The sequence below is a fragment of the Nilaparvata lugens genome, chromosome 2 (assembly GCF_014356525.2).
Source record: "Nilaparvata lugens isolate BPH chromosome 2, ASM1435652v1, whole genome shotgun sequence".
NCBI classification, from domain to species: Eukaryota; Metazoa; Arthropoda; class Insecta; order Hemiptera; family Delphacidae; genus Nilaparvata; species Nilaparvata lugens.
Genome location: NC_052505.1, coordinates 66,404,460 through 66,426,132, shown reverse-complemented (window position 1 = coordinate 66,426,132; position 21,673 = coordinate 66,404,460). Strand labels below are relative to the sequence as shown.

At 32.6% G+C, this 21,673-nt stretch overlaps 2 protein-coding genes across 4 annotated transcripts in view; one reads left to right on the top strand and one right to left on the bottom strand.

Moving 5' to 3' along the window:
• Positions 1-6,046, top strand: part of LOC111055245 (queuosine salvage protein) — a 29,111-nt gene extending 23,065 nt beyond the window's left edge. For all 3 annotated transcript variants that reach the window (XM_039422508.1, XM_039422507.1, XM_039422509.1), the window contains exons 5-7: positions 97-210; positions 646-760; positions 4,123-6,046. In XM_039422508.1, the coding sequence (XP_039278442.1) occupies positions 97-210; positions 646-760; positions 4,123-4,279 (386 nt within the window). In that variant the 3' untranslated portion in view covers positions 4,280-6,046. The remainder of the gene's footprint in view (positions 1-96; positions 211-645; positions 761-4,122) is intronic.
• A 634-nt stretch (positions 6,047-6,680) lies between these two features.
• Positions 6,681-21,673, bottom strand: part of LOC111055262 (carbonic anhydrase 1) — a 54,838-nt gene continuing 39,845 nt past the window's right edge. The window contains exons 2-7 of the mRNA XM_022342432.2: positions 13,861-14,067; positions 12,849-12,967; positions 11,126-11,221; positions 10,627-10,747; positions 9,690-9,796; positions 6,681-8,251 (exon numbers count right to left, since the gene is read on the bottom strand). Coding sequence (XP_022198124.1) covers positions 8,111-8,251; positions 9,690-9,796; positions 10,627-10,747; positions 11,126-11,221; positions 12,849-12,967; positions 13,861-14,067 — 791 coding nt within the window. The 3' untranslated portion in view covers positions 6,681-8,110. The remainder of the gene's footprint in view (positions 8,252-9,689; positions 9,797-10,626; positions 10,748-11,125; positions 11,222-12,848; positions 12,968-13,860; positions 14,068-21,673) is intronic.

The following is a 21,673-nucleotide window of genomic DNA, read 5'->3' as shown; positions in this document are numbered from 1 at the left end:
TCGTTGGTAGAGTATTGCTTCAACTTCGCCCGCTATGAGTACAATCTGTGTGAGAAAATAGTCATGATCAAACAATCTAATGTCTGTGACTTGCAGGATCATTCGCCAACTGTGTGAAGGAGTGTGACAAATCTGCACAAAAGCTTTTGCAGTTGATTGTGACCAAGTTTCCCTGTTTCAATGATGTCGCCGAATATAAGGGCCTTAAAGGTAAATCGAGTACTAAATGTTCATCTTGCCTATAGTTTTATTTGAGATATTCAATAAATTATATTAAAGATGTTGAGGTTTTTGTTTTCTATTATATTTTATGTATCTTTTCTCTTTTCAATTAATCAGAATAATCTTCCTTTTGGAGTATATTTCATTTCATATCAGAAGTGACTAAAACAATGAGGATGTTTTTGTAGAATAAGTTCCTTAATAAAGTTTATGATACACTTTTGCTTACTCAAGAGTGTTCTTGTCATGCAGCAAATATTAAAAAGTGAAACCGATTCCCATTGCACTCCATTTTATTGAAGTACATATTACATTACATTGCACTAGTAAAAATGGTATGCTTTACAAGTAGTATTGAATCTATTTTTACTGTATTTACTGAATTAATTAATCTAAATAATAATGTTTTGGTAATTCTTACAGTATCATTCTACAAGAGAGCTCAAATTCTGATTGCTGATTTATGGACTACATTCGATAGGAAGAGCTACGGTGAATTTCACGATATCGATACGATAACAATGTTTGCTGATTACAGGTATGAAAAGATTTCTATTAGTTAATTTTTCAGTATTTCTCATATTATAAAAGTTATTTATAAAGGATGCTCTGAAAAAAGGTGGCCATAAGTCAGGGTTTGATTCCTCTCATCAAAAGAAGAAAAAAGTACTAATTAATATTTCCGAAAATGCTTGGTTACCAAGTTATACAGGGTGAAAGATTTCGTCTGAATTTCAGTTCCCCTGCTGAAACGAAGCCCTACGTGTATTTGTTGGCTGTTAATTAAGATGTACAATTTAGCGTAATTTATGTAAAATGAACTGAGAAATTGGATAAAACTGTTTTCAGACCTGTAGCTATAGTAATTTTTAAGATATGTGACGAAATACACGAAACTTGGTCCCGAAAAACAAGTCACTTTAAGGTTTGAGGCAGATTCACTATGTTAGATGTACAATAAACACAAAATATTTATAACAGAACTTGTAGAAAATTTAATTTCGAAGAGAGAGATGTAGAATAAGTCTATAATAGACATACGCAGCCATATAAAAATAATCCCTAATTACATACGAAACGCATGTAAAAATATTTTTCATAATCTGGTTCAAACCTTGAAGGGACACCAAGCATTTTCGGATCTATGTTAATTAGAACTTTAGTTCTTCTTTTGATGTGAGGAATCACGCCCTGACTTATGGGCACCTTTTTTCGGAACACTGTTTAAATATCATCAACTTATTTGTAATTAGTTATTTATTGTTAATCCAAAATGTGTTTATTTGCAGAAACCCTTGAGGACATCAAGGGCATTACACAAGTCCAGAATACAAAATCAACAAAAAATATTAAACATACAAGCAACAGAATCTTACTATTAACTACACTAATAAGAAATCCAAATAACAATCCATAACAGTCTCAATACATTAAACACATTACAGATGGTAATTACAGTAAATTTATGATGAATTGACATGGAAAATATACATAGAACACCCACTTTCATAATACTCTTCCAATGTATAGAACGCATTCTTTAGGAAACTTTTGATAATTTTTGAAAATACATTCAATGGCAAACTTTGCATCCTCTCAGGTAAAGCATTGAAAAGCTTAATAGCTATGTAGTAAAATGTTTTTTGTGACTTCAATGTGACTGCAATGACTAAGTAATTGCAGAAGTCTATAGCAAGATTGTTCTTCCCCCTGGTATTATATTTATGATACACACCCTGTTGAACATATGAGCTATGATTCTCCTTAACATAAACTAACCATTGATTGATATATATATATATATATATATATATATATATATAATATATATATATATATATATATATATATAATGAGGGAAGTGTCATAATACAAATGGATTTGAAACTCTCTCTACAGTGACCTCTGTGAGGAAGATCACAAATCAATCTTACAGCTTTCTTCTGCAACCTGAATAATTTAATACTATATTTCTGAAAGCCCCAAATTAAAGTACCATAGGACAGATGGCTGTGAAAATGTGAAAGTATACAGTTCTTAAGACCTGTAAGTTCACTATTGTTCTCAGCTTTCTCAGCATAAAAAGTCCTTTACTCATCTTATTTGCCATTTTTATCAATATGACTGTTTCACTTCAATTTTGAGTCTATGATAAATCCAAGAACATTAACCATGCTGTGGCTGCCATCACGTAAACTATTGCTGTAAGAAACACTGAGCTTTTGAATTTTATCTGAATTTAGACACAACAGGTTTGCATTACACCAGTTCTCAACCATAAGAGTAATTTCATTTATTGGTCTGTCGTTAGTTGAAATGGTCTTTGTGCTAACACAAATCGCAAGATCATCAGCAAACAGGTATCCTTTAGCTGACGGTCCAATTACTTTTGGCATGTCATTTACATAATAAACAGAATTGGGCCTAGAATAGAGCCTTGTAGCACACCATAAGAAACAGGCAAGTAACTAGACTCATTACCATTGAAAGCTACCTTTTGAACCTATTACTTAAATAAGAACGTATGAGATTGCTTGCAGACTTCTCAAAACCAAAATACTCCAATTTTTTCAAAAGAATTTCATGAGATACCGTGTCGAAAGCTCTTGAGAGGTCAAATAGTCTTATTTCAGTTGGATTTTTCTTCTCCAATGATTCTATAAGAAAATTAAAGAGAGAAACAGTTGCTTCAACAGTTCCCAGTCCTGCTCTATAGCCATATTGGCAGTCACTAAAAAGACTATTGACTTCAAAATACTGAACTATTTGTATATTTAATACTTTTTCGAACACCTTGGAAATAATAGGAACAAGTGAAATAGGTCTGAAACTATTGCACTCAGATTTGCATCCTTTTTCGAGTATGGGAATCACTTTTATACGCTTAAGTGCATCTGGAAAGATGGAGCTCAATATACAACTGATTATAATATCAGTCAAAACATCACTCAAATAATTATTCATTCCTAGTTTCACAACCAATGTGTTCATTCCATAAACATCCTCACATCTACCTGCTTTCATGGTATTGATAGCACTTTCAACTTCACCCTTAACTAACTAAACTAAAATGAGCAAGATGGTTTTAAGCTACTATACAAATAGTTGGTAGCCTCACTTTCTGAGCCACATTTTTTACAATTTCATTGATTTTATCAATAAAGAAACTATTGAATTCAAATGGATTTGATTTCATCAGATACTAATTTGCAATCAGATACTTTGATTTGACCTTCTTTATTACATTCACTATTTATAATAGTCCATATCGCTTTACTCTTTAGTTATTATATCCATCACTAAAGCTAATTCGAAATTTATCCGTTTAAATTTAAGCTTATTATATATTCCTCTATTAATCACTCTACTTTGAATCTTCACGATCAAATATGATATTGGTAGTAACATTGTATTTTAGTAGTTATTGACATAGAACTGGGAAACATTTTTTTTTGGAAAATAACTTTGATATTTGAAATACGATTTCTCTTTTAGTAGTGATCATAAAGAACCAATGTTGAATTTGTTTTATTACAAATCTTATTTTCATAATATTGTCTACAGAGCAGCTTTTGAGAGAAGGCTTGTTGAGAATGATAGGAATATTTTTGTTTTCAAGAACAATACATTTTTATTCAATCTTGTTAACTCTCTTCAGACTTAAATTAATAGCAATATTTCTAAGTTACCCTCCTTAGGCTTTCTCATATAGATTGTATAGTTCTCCGTAAAACATAGCTTACTGGTCTCTGTTTATTGCACATCTGTGTTCCTCATTAAGCCTACTTCTGGACACAAGACATTTTAATAAATCACTATACTAATTCAGAAGTTTGTCACTACAATAAGTTCAAAAAAGGCAGATTTGCATAATTCGTTTATTTTAATTTTTTTTCACAGAGTACCTCAGGTTCTAGTTCATTTCGGCGTCCTTGAGTACAAAAAGAAGCTGAAAGATATCCTTAACGAAGGTCAGTTTCAACTCTTTTGTACAGATTGTTTACAAACTCCCTACCAATGCTCTAGGGCATTGTTCCTGGGTAACAAACATATCTAATTATCATATTTTAAATGTCCGGAAGTCGTCAGTTAACCATTTTGCTTTTTTCACTTATTTTTACCCCTAAAAATGGTTGACATACGAAATTGAAACTTTGCACAATCATTTATAACGACTAGACAAAGCTACAAAAAAATTATGATAATTTTTCAAATTCATAAAACAAAGTGGCGGACATTTAAAATGTTGTTTCTTAAATAACTCAGAAACCGCGGTTTTACAAATAATTACAAGAATAACTTTTTCAGTAAATTTAATTACCTATCGATTTGTACATGATTTTTTAAGATTGAACTAATATTAACTGAGATATGGCAGCTTTAGTGATAGGTGACCGTTGGGGAGGGATAGGTGACCGTTGCATTGCATGCCAAGGCATGCGGCTAAAGTCTGCCACAACAATCCAACAGTCTCCTTCTGCTTTGCATGCCATTTGTAACCTATTTTAGATTATATCAAACAATAATTATTACATAACCCTCTCGGTCTTGACATAAGTTTAGAATAACTGTAATTTATTTCACTTGAGAAGAGAAAATTTAGGTAGAGATTTGTTAACAATATGATTTTATTTACATTAATACAGAAACTTAATACATTCTGAAAGAAAATAAAAATACAAAGAAAAAAGAATACAATTAGCAGATGTTGGAATGGAAAACATAGCCAAACTTCAAATAATTTGCTCGGATACATGCTCTGGAAATTGAGTTGGTGGGTAGAATTGTGGAGGCTGGGGCCGTCATTCAAGAGGAAAATGCAAACATTTTCCAGTCAATGAAAAACTGTTTCAGGGCATGTATCCGAGCAGGTGGAAGGCATTTCGAGCAAATTATTTGAAGTTTGGCTGAGTTTTCCAACCATATTTCCATCATAATTTTTTGTAGCTTTGTCTAGTTTTTATAAATGATTGTGTAAAGTTTCAAGTTCGTATGTTTAACCATTATTTAGAAAAAAATTATAAATGAAAAAGCAAAATGGCCGCTGTGAGAGTAACTGAAGACTTCCGGACAATTTAAAAATTATATTTAGATACGTTTCTCACCCAGGAATAATGCCCTAGAGTATTAGTAGGGAGTTCGTAAACACAATGTATATTCATTTTATCATAGTATTATCGTAATCTTATCTTTGTTGAACATATATGCGTTCAAAAATCACTTTCCGGTAATTCGGAACCCACCTAAAACTGCTCATCCTATCGCCTCCACCACCTCCTTATCCCATAATTTCTATCTCACACACACATGAAGCTTGATTTTAAATCACACTCGACAAAAGTAAAAAGTTATTGAAACGGTATTAGTGAACTATGAAAGTTTCCGTCAAACTCAATACCCAATAGAATGAAAAAGCATAGTTAAATTTAAGAAAAGTTCTTTGATTGATCAAAAAGTTTATCGAGAAAGTGATTGATATTCAATCTCATTCTATTGAATTGAAAAATTATTTGATCTTAAGTAAACATTTTTATTCAGTTTATTGATAGCAGTAATTTTGTGTGAAATTATGGACCACTTAGGTACTGTATTGAGTCGATGCCCGGTTTCTCCAAGCTCAGTCAAAAGACATTTGAACATGATCAAGCCGAGTACTCTTTACAAGTGTGCATTGTAATATTATCGATAGTAACTACACTATCGCCATAGAAATAATATGTTCCAGTGTACTTGTTGTAAACCGTGCCTGAGTTGACCATGTTCAAATGTCTTGACCGAGATTGGAGAAACCGAACATAAGTACATCAACTGTATTCCTGTCTTTAGGGCTTTCTTAATGTTTCATGAACAATGACATTTTCACAAATAAGTATCAATAAAACTTGAAAGCAATAAATCACGGTATAAATCATCAACAACCCACCAGAATCTTCAAGAATAATACAATCACGATTCTTGTAATAATTATTGAGACAAAATAGCAGCCATAGCTTAAATCTGTTCAACAAATTTTTCATGGATGACATGTCCCAAAAATAGGTTATGACTTAACTTCCAAGAATTTTCCATCCAATTGCAGGATCTCCAGCCCTCGTCGAAGATTCAAAAGAAATACTTCTATTTAAAGATATACAATTGAAATACAATTACATGACATACCAAACAGATTGTGTACAGTTTATCTGCGTTTCATCTTCATATTGATTGATACCATTTTTCTGAATAATTTGCCTAGCTCACATGTATAAGGCGTTTGAATGAGAGCTATCAAAATATTCTTCACTTTGTAGAATTCCTTTCCATTGTTTATCTATCTGCACTGTTTATTATTTCATTTTCTTGAAAAGTTTGTATCTTGTTTATCAAACGAAGCTGTAACGAAAATTTAAAGCATTCAGCAATTATTGGAAAATAAGTCATTTTTGTAGGTGTAGATTGTAAGTTACAAAATAAACAGGTTAAATTGCTCACAAGTATTTATTTATCAATAACAGCATTAGTTAAATCTTCTATAAACCATCTAAACAATAGATATAACATATATCGAACTAATTTAGAAGGCACGTTTCATCTAACAGTGATTATCGACTGAGGTAACTAACGATTCTCAAAATCTAAACAATTTATCACCAATCCTTTACTATAATTTTCAATTTCTATCATGAAATTTAAACACATAGATGCACATCCAAAATCGAAAGTGTTTCTATAAGTAAAACAACTACATTTAAAAAACAAAAATAACATATCATGACCAGAAAACTCTTGTTCAATTCATTTCGACCTCAACATTTTGATGAGAAATTTTGTAAAAAATTAGTTTAAGAAATTTGTGTAGTAGAAAAATTGTAGAATATTTCCAGTTTTTTACAGGAATATTTAATGGAGAATCAATATGATCCTTGAAATTAACATTCAATATTTATCCTGCACTTTGTTGAACACTTCAAACTTTCTTTCAAATACCTGGATACTTTTTTCTAGAATACAATTTGTTATTTAAAATACAAGTTTATCTTCTATTTGTCATTATTTAATAAAAATTTGTTACATTTTCAACCCGGTTTGTCTACATTTATATTCATCACAGATCTCTTTACTTAGTATAACTATATAAAATTGTTCCCATTTTGTTTAAAATCTTGTTATATATTGTTCCCTTCAGGTGTATAAAATTGTTCCCTTCCTCCCAAAATAAAACACAAACAATAGAAGATCAACTGGCGAAAAGTAATTTTTGTTCATATCACAGTTATACACTAAAATATTTATAAATTATTAAACAAACAACCTACACAGGAATAGTCCATGTAGGCAAAGGATAGTTCCTGTTTAATATACATTCTTTACTAAATTTTCGCTCATCAAATATATTATCATTCATATCAACGTTTTAAATATTCAATGGCTTCTTCAAATTCTCTTGCTATTCGTATTTAAATATTGAGAATATTATACATTCATGGAAATACAAGCTCAAATTGTCTTTGAAACTGATCAGCATCATAAACATACTTTTCTGTAGATCGCCCCTTAAAAGTGGCAAATAAAAAATTCTAAAATAAAACAGCTTTTCCCCAACTGCTATTTATTCCCACACACCAGTAAAGACAATAATAAATGCTGATAAAATATAAACAAAATCATTTGACAACAATAGACTAATATGAAATGCAGCAATATAGTAATTTAAACACATATCTAAAATCCTATCTATTATTGTTATAATATTTCTAACGTGAGAATAACTAAGTAATTGTTAATGACTGTACAAGTATAAGCTGAGGCTGAGTGATATCTGATATCTAGTTTGTAAAGCCACTAAAGTATTGCATTTGCTTGCTTGATGTACGTTGTGTAGTAGGCTATGTGAGATGAGTTGCAGTTCTTACATAGAACCACATTCGCGAAGTTCCCTGTTGCCGAGTGGGAGAGGAGGTCGGTAGTTGTGCAGCACTTGTCCATTGTGCTCATCCAGTGGACATGCTTCTTGCTGACTGTAGCTTCTCAGGCTTCTGAAGATCGCCAACTGCAACAATTGAAAAGATACAGTGAATCAATTCAAATTATTCTGTGCTTTGCAAATTCTAACTAACAATAATATTACAGTATTATCTTCATTTATGCATTTATCTTCATTTTTCCACAATATATACTGAGGCCTTATAGTTCACAATCTCCATTATTCATTGTTCAGTAAGGGTGATGTCAGAACAAGCCGGACATAATGACCGCTTCGACCAAGTGGCAATAATAATGCAGCATTAGGAGTAGGGTAAAACAGCCCACGTTTGGACACCAACATTCAAACAGCTATAACATTGGACAAAAATAAAAAATCTACATTTTTCAATTTTATATTAATTTATTGTATTTGCTTACACTTTCATCCTTGAGGATGGCAACTGCATTGATCGTCAATTGATTTTTTTATTGCAAAAACGATTTTTTGGGGAGTGTCCCAACCTGGGCTTAAGATCGGCCCACGATGGGACATCCCTTGCCCAGGTTGGGATATTGAATTGAAAATAAGCAATTCATTATTTTTGTTAATTTATAACATTTTATTATAATTATTGATAGTATAAATACATTATTTGAATTTTTCTAAATTCAGCACATTTTTAATAGAGCACAAAGTGTGTTTGAAATGGCTACCTCTAAAGCTACATTACAGGCTATAATCATATATCACATTTATTTATAATTTATTTCATTGATATGTAGCCTACATTGCGTAAAATAAGATTCAGAAGCAATGCTCATCGTTATATGAGCATATATCATGATTACAGTGTCCCAAGGTGGGCAGATGTTTATGGCTTTGTTTTAGACAGAATAACTGGATTAAAAATAGGTAATTGTACAATAATGTTCTATATGTCAAAATATTCATAAAATAATACAGAGTCCATATTAGCTGTGAGATTGCCATAAATGGTAAATGTTCAAAGTAAAAATTAAAATTTCTGTTCTCAAAAAAAGAGGTTACAAAAACAGGTTTTTAATTTTTTCTATAACGACTGGTGCTACATCTGAAATTATTATGTATGTAATTGAGGCTATAAACAGCTGATAAAACATCCCAGTTATTGCCAACCTAACACTCACTAATTTCCCACAACTTGAAGTGTCCCAACGTGGGCTGGTTTACCCTTGGGGAGACCATGTCATACCAGACGCATCCCCACGTCATTTTGTATAAGCGCAGTGCATTTTTCTATCCAATTTCGTCATGTCCGGCCTGGTATGGCAATGGTCATTCATCAATGAAAATAAATTCATCGAGAATGGTAATAAAAATAGTAATAATAATATCGAGTGACCTTGCTGGCTCAGGTCTGGTGTCAGAGTTTTCAGGTCGCAACTGATCAGTTTCAGGGTCTCTGACATGACCTAACGACTGCTTTTTAGGCAGCCGGGACCGACGAAAATGGTAATGATTAACATAAGAATATTTCAAGTACCTGATCTTCTGATACCCTGATTGGTTCCTTGAAAATGATCCAAGTAACAGATTCAGTGCACGGTGGTGTAGTCAGTGATCCCAAGTAAGTCCAGTAATGCAAATCAGCTAAAACAAACATTAGAAACAAACGTTATTCTTTCAAAACACTTATTGAAATGGGCTGCTTTTAAATTAATAAAACAAAATAAATCTTAAAGCACCCTTTATTCTTTAAAAAACATTAAAATAGTTGAACAACTAGTTTCGGTTTACACCATCTTCAGGTTTATTTTATTATTCTTTCAAATCCATCCTTCCTAAAATCCAAAAAGTAGTCATAAAAGTATCTAGCCAACTTCTCAGCAGCTTCAACTTTCTTTTTTTAGTATATAGTGCATTCAATTTTTATTATTTATGATTTTTATGCATCATTGCTTGATTTTGTCATTGAAAAGTTATATTTGCCTTGGGAGTAGAACGGGTTTAAGGTAGAACGGGTAGGAGGTTTAGGCTCGTAGGGTCCACATTTAAATCGCATTCAAAATAGTCCACTATATTGAATTCATTCATACTTAGTTTCAGCATAAATGAAGTACAAAGTTCTCTTACATTTGACATTTCCTTTTAGGAACCATTCGTATAATAACAATTTCAATTCGTCAAAAATACCAAACCAGAATTTTATTTCTCAACATTTAGTTATAAGATAATACCATAGTACCTTTTCTAAAATATTACCCTTTAAGAGTACTATGGTATTATTTTACAACTAACAAATTAAGTACCTAGCCCTAAAGAAATATGTTTCGCAACATTTATATAAATAAACCATTCTCGTATTGAGAAATACTTTTATCTTGATACTTGGTACAAGTTAACTTGACACAAGAAACATTTTCTCTCATAATATTTTTAATTGAATTATATGAAGATAGTTTACTGCATTTCATACTTACAGGATGGCAATAGTTTCGATGGATCAATATCTTCCTGCACTGGGGCTGATTGGCCTCTGTATACAATTCGCTTTATCAATGAGACAATTTTCTCGATCTCACTGTGGCTTTTGTCAGACACCTGTAAAACAAATACACAGTAATAATGAGTATGCATGCAGTTGAATTTTCTGTCTATTCCCTAGTAATGGAAATGCGGAAAAATATAATATAGTAACTTGAGGAAGAAATAAAAGTTGGTTGGAAATTCGGTGATAGAATAATTCAATAGATAGAAATTACTGAGATCTGGATTTGGATTTTCGTTTAATAATACTTATTAATTAAATAGATTCAAATAAATTTTCTGAAATAAGTATGGTACGGTAAACTACTGCGGTAAAGTATGTTTCACTACATCAACCATAAAAAATTCAGTTTTTATGGTTAAATTAAATTATATAGAACTGCAATGATAATATTGTTCATTAAATAAATGGTAAGTATTTTTTTTTATTACCTCGAGAAAAACTCCAAGTACAGCCAATCCATCAGAATGTTGTGCTGCTTCACCAAAAGTCTTGTATTTCTCACAATTCCAATGAACTAGATGGAGCTGAAAATATTTCAACATTAATATTACATCAATCTGGGAATAGTATAATTATATTTTACGTTTAGTTAATGATTAATATCCTACAATCAATCTACTAGTATTGATTGAAAATCGTATAAAATGATGTTTTCCAATATTTTTTTTTCAGTTTAATTCTGTTCTGCAACTTTTGTAGTAACTAGAATAAACAACCCATGTAACTCACGGAATATTATTATAGTATTGAAGGAATTCCTTCTTCTTTATAATATAATAATATTATCATTGAAATAAAAAATTCAAAAACCTTAACTTAAAAATAGATCTATGTTGTCGTGCAATCGAAAATGATCATTCATGACAAATCTCATGGAAATCTATTAATGTAATAATATAAAAATGCGTCACATACATGCATCCGCCGGTCGAGATGAAACGTAGACCTCACTACGCTCGGTTAATTATATACATAATCTGCTACCACTGAACTCAATGCTTGGTGGAATATTTCTCTGGTGCCAGTATTCCATTTTGCAGGAAAATGTGTAATGTATTGATCTAGATTGAGGGTGCCTTCTCTCTTAATTGAATTGAAGGCTGAGAAAAAACTACTACGAGCTTTGAGGGAAACTTTTCAATGTAAATCTAATTGATAGTGATGTTATTTAAGCTCTGGAAATCAAACTCTCCCGCTGCGAACATCAAGAAAAATGTAATTTGACTAATCAGAATTGGATAATGATACGGTAGACATACACAAGTTGAATTGGGTCATCTGATGAAGCCTTATGAAAAGGCCAAAAGGCGTTATAAATAAATCTCATGAACGCGTCCAAGTGTCTAGTGAGATTTGCTTCAGACTTGGTCGAGCTGGAAGCATTGATGAAGCAAATAATATATGGAATTCTGACAGTTTGCAGTTTTTACTATATATTTAACAATTTCCTACTAATTTTATGTATCAAATTTAACGATCAAAATGAGTACCGTAGAGACCATAGCAATTAATTTTTGACAAAACTTTATTTTAGTCACTTCTTGGTTTTTTGTCCCAAGTCTTGAATTTATTTTTTTCTTAATTTGGTTTTATCAAAAATAAACCATGAATTTGATTTCCTTTGGAAATAATTCAATCATTGAAGAATTCTTGAATTTCGATTTTTTCCCAAAGAAGTACTTATAGATCTTTCAATTTTGGTCTTATTATTCTCAGAATTCTCCATTAATATTTGGGAGGGATCAGTTTTGCGTTGAGTCCGTTGTTTCTTTTTCAATCATTCATATAATTTATGTATCATTGAATATATTATCATTATTAGCGTATGGCTTTGAATGGTGGGGAGACCCAAGGGTAGTTCCACCTCGCCGTATATAATAGTCCAAAGTTCCCCAATGGGAAACCGGACACTAAGGTTATAGTGAGCACAATACTTTAAATTTACACTTTTCGCTTCGGAATAAAGTTCATTTTGATGTTAAAAAGTCCAAACATATACAAAACCGAAACAAAACAAAAAACCACTAAGCCAAATTTGAAATATATTGAATTTAGACAATAAATTTAGAGTCAAAAATTTATAGCACGTTACAATTTTGCCATGGCAACCTGATATATTGAATATATATATATAAATGCATTTCTGATTACCTCTCCAGAGTAGGCCTTTCCATCAACAGTGTGCTCTGAGCCAGTGGTGCTGTCTCTACCCCAGTGGCAATGGAATTGCTCCAATCTATATTTGTTACCGAGGGGACCGCCAGCAAGCTCTGTGCAAAAATCAAAACTATTTAAAAATAATCACCAAGTACAACATATATTTTACCAAGTTTAGAAAATATTTTTATTATTTTTTTTTTACAAAGTACAAAATATTAATCAGAACGAGTTTATCTATGAGGTGCTAAAGAATACTGTTTTGATTGGTTGCTACTTGCAAGGCAACTAATATAACAGGTATTAGCTAATATGTGCTAGACTGAAATGTTCCTAGAACGTTCCAAGCAATTAACGTTCTCAAGAATAGTTCATTTAATGGAATAGATTTTTATTAATCCTAGTATACATCAATATATATTGAGGATATGAAATGTTATGATAAAACAAGATCTAAAATACTCAAGCTCGGTTTCTTGGACACTTATCCAATCTAATGGAGCATTAAAGGTATGGTACTGTATATAGGTGTTCTTATTTATACTGTTCCTAGATCAATATTGAATTTATTGTTCCTAATCATTATTTTCTTTACATGTATACAAACAAGTTATGAATAGTAATAATGTTTTGATCAATAAGCTTGCAGTTGTCCAATTAGTCAGCATCGGAAAGTAATTTTATACTTGCTTTCTCTTTATTTGAAAATATACATATTCGAGGGCACCAGGAACTAGATCCCATTATTGCCCTCATAACGCACACTGAGCAGTACAATTTAAAAAACAATACATGAAAAGGTAAATAAAATAACTAATACTATTGAGTTTCAGGAAAAACTGAAAACAAAATAATAGAAAACCTTGCAAACATGGAACTTGTAGTAGATAAATCGTAGTAAAAATCCATATAGTAGCAAGCAAGCATATAGATACCGTCATATCGTATTTTGGCTATGCAATATGAAAAGGCATTATTTTAATTATGTTTGATTTTTATTGGTTACCCGAGTCGGTGTGATCATCCCCTTGCACGTCAACCCTCCAGCCATACCCCGGGTTCACTATCTGCTTGCAGATGGTAGGCTTGTAGCGCCAGGAGAGGGGTTTGCTCTTGAGGGTTTCGTCTGAGGTGGCGATGTCGGTCTTTACGTCGACGGGAGACTGGCGGGATCCGGCGGCTTGCGGGAACATGGACGGCCAGGTTGCTGGGCCTGTCAACAACAAAAGCACCACTTATTTATTTATTCTATTAATTGATTATTATTTTTCTATTATAATAAAGTTCATATTCAAATTGCTACTGGCTATGTACCTGTATGAAAAATAATTATAGTTAGTTTCCAATATTTCAAGTTAATAAGTGATGCAGTTTTTGCGTAAATGCGTCACACAAACCGAGATCGTCTTATATTAATACCATAAATAAAATATACCATATAATAATAATATCAAGTGACCTGGCTGGCTCAGGTCTAGTGTCAGAGTTTTCAGGTCGCAAGTGATCAATTTCAGGGCCTCTGACATGACCTAACGACTGCTTTATAGGCAACCGGGACCGACGGTTAACGTGCCCATCCGAAATATACCATAAGAAGATGTATCATGGGATAGGGCGTTCATTTTCCAAATTTCATTTTTAACTCACCGATAGTCCTTCCTAGAAGTTCTTGTTCGTGAAGCTATGTGACGCTGGTAGTCTCTCATATTGTGCCGTTCTTACATTCTCACCCGGCGAAAACAGTAATAGTAGACTGAAGTCGACTGTAATCGGCTTGAAATTTGCAACCTTAACGATCTATACCATGGGATTTCTTATTATGCTATCGTTAGAGAAAATGTTTTTTTTTTTTTTATTGAGTATACCCTATAATTATTTTACTTGAGTAGGCTAAGCTACTTATTAATTTGATTAAGAGTAACGGAGTACTTTTAATTGCGGATTTTTTTAATTGCGTATGAATTCCACCCTCATAAGATTTCTGTTTGTGAGTAACGGAATTAGAGCGAGGGTGATGAGGAAACGTCATTTTCTATCGGCGGGATTCAAACCCACAACCAGACAGAAACTTAGCGGGTTGAAGCCAAGCCACAGATCACTACATCACACCGGCCGGTGGCTATTGATTCTATTTATCACATGCTTTATGATGTAGTTTATTACCAAGTCTCTATAGATCACTATATTTATTTGTATTTCGGCTTCCTTAATATGCCATTTCAATTTTATTTATTCGTCGCTAGTTCATGGCGGAAGCTGATGTCAATGTATCTTTTCAATGGATTATTACATCAGCTCCATTTGGTAAGCTACATGACAATCCTATACTTGGCTTAACTTGGCTCATTACTCATTCACCTCATTATCCAATCAGAGTCGCACTGCTGTCTTCTACGATTCCTCAGCAATGAAAAAATCACTGATTAGGTAATGTTCGAGTATGACAAACAGGTCTTTGAACTCTGCTATTCACAAAAACAGAAATCATTTGCACTAATAAAATTGCGTTTATTATCTCTCTTTTCAGCTAATTAACTTCAGTGATCTCGAGTGGATAAGAATACATGAATTTTTTAAAGTTTTTTTCATCTAATGGAGTCTGAATTTGGAAGAAACATCAGGATTTGATTTGTTAGTATTTTTATTGATCCATGCACTTTTTGAAATGAATAGGGCACAAGCTACTCAATTTGTCTTCGAGATACTTAGATGGTGACTTCATCCCTTTGAAGAATCAATTAATTATTCAAATTGAATCCAAACAAATCTCTCTAGTGCAATAAGAATAAACAATTCAACATCTAAGAAGTAAGAGCCTAATAGTGTCTAATTGATCAAGAATCATTATTTATCATTAGAGGTCCCACAATTCGTTTTAAATGAGTCAAGGATACTGACGATATGACGTAGGTTCTTACTAATTCTTTTTACTTTTCAATTCAATCAATAGAATACAGCCAATCACTGGAACTATTTGGTTGAACCATTGAAGTACAGTACGCAACTTACACGAATTGTTAATGAAGGTTGTTCTTTGTTGACCGGCGTGCATGCTGACAGCTGATAGCATTATTCATTCAAATCACAACGATACTCAAGCCACTAGCCAAAAAAGTGCTAGGCGATTTTAGAATTAGAAAAAAGATTCAATGACCCGGGAAACTCTCAGGAATACGAAATGTGAGCGTGGAATGTTTAACCAATGGAAGAGGACGTACATTGAAGAATTTATAGGAAAATTATTCTATGATGGAATAGTGACTGAATCAACTTTTAAATTATTCTGCCTAACCCTCTACCTAGCAATAAATATGAATAGTCAACGCATGTCTCGATAAGGTAATAACCCCTACCTTATTGTTAGAATTTTGATTCCTTTCAGGCTTCTATTTTCACACAAATATACGGTACCCTATATTATTATAGTTCGTCTATGTGGAAGGCATTCATATTTATTATGATAAGCAATACTATGTACCATATAGTGTAAACATTCCAATTATTATAATAGTTGAAATATGTCTTATGATTTCATATATTAGGCTACATACGCTAATATCTTTATAAGATATATGATATTGACACATTTATGGAAGAAAAATCAAGTTGCATGTTGAGGGTGAAATTTGAATGGTAGTTGATGCTATAGACATGTAACGAAAGTTTATATAAGAACTTCAACTAATCACGATTGCCAATTACATGAAACATAATCATGAGTTAATGAATTGAATTACAATACCAAACCTACTCAAGAAAACCAGAAGAATCTAAGTTTTAAAAAACATATTTTTATTGCTCTATTGTCTCTACCATATGCTCATTTTGTCGCTAGCTGTCTCTATATTAATATACGTAATATAATTCATTTCAAACTGGTATTTTCATTTCCATATATATATATATATATATATATAATATATATATATATATATATATATACACTCGTACCTTTTGTCTCGTCAAAATACATAATTTAGAACTCATTCATTATTTTGAAACATAAAAATACTGTATGGGAATGAAAATACCATACATTAGGCATATATATATATATATTATATATATATATATATATATATATATATATATATATACATATATGTATGTATGTATATATGCCTAATGTAAAGCTTCTTGTATTATATCAATAACTGACACATGAAGCTTAGATAAAGTGATAAAGGATCAAATAGACCTCCTTCGGCTATTGCTTGATCGAACAATAATAATTCTATTCAACTTCCGATCAGTAATCACTCACCTGACCGCATTATAATAGCACGTGTGAGTTAGTGTAAGTTAGTTTCGATTTTCCAGCTATTGTCCCATGTCCCAATTTCTTCTCGCCATGGCGTCTCTTCCCGATCATAGGCCTACTATTCATCAATCAAGAATAGCTACAATCATAAATCAAAATCTAGATTATTATTAGAGGTAAACAAACTATCAACGCTCACAGCCCCTACGTATAGTGTGTATAGAGTTTAGAAAATATTTGGTGACGTATCTAGTTCAGTTAAATAGCTTAGAATATTGTTGATAGCTCATGTATCTGAATGAGAGAAAATACTACTAGTTTATATTCCGATTTCCATCGTAAGTACGAATCACAGGAACCCCTGTATTTCAGTAGAATACGGATGGATCAATCCAATACAGACATTATATCTTCACTTGTTACTCGATAAATAATTACTAATGAAAGCTGAAACACAGTTATTTACTTTTTCCATTACCGCCCATCAAGATAGTAAGCTAATAACCTATTTCTCTGATGTCTGAAAATTTCGCACTGAAATCAAGCTGTTTAAGAAATTGGTCTTAGAACCTCTAGGCGTCTCTTGAAAATTGCATACCAGAGATGAAAATTGCTTCGTCATCCCGATAATGAGTGGCTATCACTTCATCATCATTCAAGTGTTCCCAGTATAAAGCCATTGAAAATGCATAGGGAGACAGCAACTACAATCAGATTCACTGTCATTATTAGTTGAAGGTGGAACGTTGATGCTCTTTACGAAGAATGCTGACAGTTTTAAGTGAATCTCACTATAACAATCAAGGTCCTTCACATGAAGGAGATAATGCTGAGTGCTTCCTTTCAGCTCCGAGAATTCTGGATTACACTGAGAGATTTTTCTAAACTGATACAAGCTCAGTCTCAAAGATTTTAATATTTCATCCAATTCATTTTACAATATAATAATATTATATCTTGTACTGTTCTCACATTCGTGGAAAATTGTATTCAGTTGATCAAACTAAGTGTGTAATGCGGATTTAAATAATATTTGTGAATTAAATATATTCTCCGTATTCTCCTCTCTTCATCAACATTTACGTTATGCTGCATCAGCATCAGCATCAGTGGCGCTACAACCCGCTACAGGTCTTGGCCTCCTCCAGTATTCGCCTCCATTCTTCTTTGTCTTCCGCCCTCTGGCTCTAATCACTTGTGCGTCCTTGTCAACACCGTTCATCCAGCGTAGTCTCGGCCTTCCTGGTCTTCGCCTCCCTTCCATCCTGTACAGCATGAGTCTCCTTGGTGGGTATGTCTCATCTGCCCGAATAAGGTGGCCAGCCCATCGCAGTCTATCAATTTTGATCATTCTGACCACATCAGGTTCACGATATACTTGATAGAGCTCCACATTCTTCCTCCTCCGACAGGTCTCATCCACTTTTATTCCACCACAGATGCTTCGCAGTACCCTCCTCTCAAAAACTTTGAGTTGGCTCTCGTCTTTTTTGGACAGTGTCCATGTTTCACTGCCATACATGAGTACTGGCAGGATTAGCGAGCGATATATTTTAAACTTTGTGGCTCTGCTCAGCACTTTGTTTTTTATATACTTGGAGAGACCATAGGAGCATCTGCTGGACAGGAGAATTCTCCTTTCCACCTCCTTTGTTGTTTCGTTTTTACCATCGACGAGGGAGCCCAGGTATACAAAATCATCTTTAACCTCAAAACAGTTCTCATCCATCTGAAGCCTCTCCCCGATGTTGTGGTTCGTTGATGTGATCATGACCTTTGTTTTGTTCTCATTTATGTGGAGGCCCATTTGCAATGCTGCATTTTTAATATTTTTAAAGGCTTCCTTCATATCATTCACCGATCTCCCAATGATATCAATGTCGTCTGCGTACGCGAGAATTTGGGTTGATTTATAAAAAAACATTTACGTTATGCTAATCGCCCTAAACCAACAAGACTGTTTTATAGTCAAGTTTCAGAACTATTCGAAGGAATATGGAACTAGCTGAAAGGACACAATATTATTAGCAATATCTTTCATACTATAGTGAAATTCAATTCTGTATGCCAGTAATTCAGAATTCCTTTTAAATAACATCAAATTATGCTTCTTATAGAACTTATGCTGATAATTTGAAGCGAAACAGACTGAAGTGTGAGAATGAGTTGAATTGGAGGCGTTGATGTTATATTTATGAAGAATGTTGGCAGTTCAAAGTGAATGTGACCATATTTGCGAACAGGAATCTTGACAGACAGGCCAACGTGTTGCGAAATAGGTCACAATGTTACGCCTGGCTGCGAAAAAACTGCAACCTGCAAAGCACTGTCTGGAACATGACGGTTACAGTTGTGTAGTTACAAAAGCGATGTAGTTGCAGGGCCTAGATTGATACGCTTTTAAAACTATTAATTACCACAATGATTACAACTATTAATTACAATCAATTTATAGAGATTCGTTTAATTTATAGCTCATGCCTGGATCTATATTATGGCTCAACGCTTTACAGCTTATAGCCTAATTTATTCCTTCGAGGGAGGGAATACAGAAAATAGTGGAGTCCGGTCTCACAAGATGCAAAACTATCTCAAGATAAACTGAAAAAATATAACGTCCTATGAATAAATTATCATAATTTGAAGTATTACAAGTATTACTGCTAAAGTTGTTGTAAAACGGTCCCATAATATAGTACCTACTAATTATAGTACATATAATTTATAATGAACCTCTTACCTATTTTATTAAAATAACCCGATTTTATTTAAAGCTGTTAAGTAAAACTAATTGTAAAATTTAAATTTGTAGCCTAATATGTGTGATGAGTAAAACTAACTTAATTAGTAACTTTTAGCTCAGTTTATTACGAGTATAACTTGACACTGGTGTGTTTTCAATCACTTTATTATAGTCTTTCATGAATACAATTCAGTTCCTAATTAGATGAAGGCCAATCATGAGTTGTTTGATCGATAGAATTATGTTTGTCTTTTGGTCCTTTTTATGTAATTTGATTTTGTAAATATTTCCTATTTTAGTGATAATAATGTGGAATTTTTCTTCTATGTTTGGTTTTGAATCATCTAAATCTAAAAATCTACTTTGTGAAAATAATTATTAAGAACTGAAAATTTTTTGACAATTCAGTATTTATAAATAGTAAACTGTGGAAACAAGTTCTTCCATCAAGTCTAGTAAAACCATGGGGGTTTCAATGCTTGATGCCTATACGCTTTTTTCAACCTTGAGATTTGAAATTTTGATCTATCATTCTGATTCTATTTTGGTTTTCCAACCACGCCAAAGCGTGAGCCACATTCTTGGAGTTTTGTTTGTTCATCTTTCCAATGTGATTTCATCTCAAAGCCTTCACCACATGAATCAATATTCCAAGTTGAAGGAATCTCTAAGCTTTGAGAACCTGGAATGATTTATTTTTATTTTGTTTATCTGAAACTCCCGCAATCTTTGATCTACCATAAAGGTCTACGAGTGCAAATCATCAATTTTATTTTATTGAGTTTAGGATTACATATTAGTGTTTGGATTTCGAATATTATTTGACTATCAATCCAAAGATAATAAATAATTTTAATATCTCTCCTTTTCCATTATTTTCTCTCCAATCAGAATAACGAATGATTTGATAGAAACGAGCTTCTTACAAATATATTTTTCAAATGGAAAAAGCTAAGGACGATACTAACTTCTTTTTGATTATTTATAACCTTCTAAATTTGAGCTTTCCTTTTTCAATGAATATGAATGAATATGCTATATTGCTTTACATTCTCGAAGGGCGGGATACTGTGTCATTGCTTCGGGGGAGGAGCACGTTCTAAGGGCGGCAATTGAACGGCCGATATACTGGAACGATTCAATAAAGCTAACCAATAAAAGAGTAGCATTTTTCATATGTAACCAATCACAAGCCAGCCAACGACAGATAAGCCATTTCATCATTATGATAAGATACAATAAGAGACCATCATTATGATGAGAGACTATATTTTCAGTAAGAAAAACTAACCGATCGTAAGCAAATCAATGGAGAGAGAGTCGGAATGTCAAGGCGGAAGCAATCCTAAAACCTCGTTTTTAGTTAACTATACTTGCAAGCATCATTCAATAAATCGATTTGCTATTATACAATTTATTCGTTCTGCTGCACCAATTTTAAAACATCCAATCAATCAGAGACATAAATTAAAATAATGCAAGTCATGAAAACCATAGGTCTTTGCAGAAAATTAATACTATATTTTCAAGACAGAATTCATATCTATACTTGCTTGGACAAGTGATAGTTGAAAATGATTGAATAGTTGTCAATAATTTATCGCCAATATTCTCATAAATTTCCCAAATTCCTCTTAGATACTGAAATCTATTCATGACTTAGCATCATTACTCCTGTTAATTAACACAATTTCAAGTGTGAGGCTAATCTGAGCACCAGACTTGGAAAAAAGTTATCGACCAAAACTGACAATCATCGCAGTTCTCGAAGGTCATCAGTCTCATCATTACTCAACACAGACACATGAATGCATC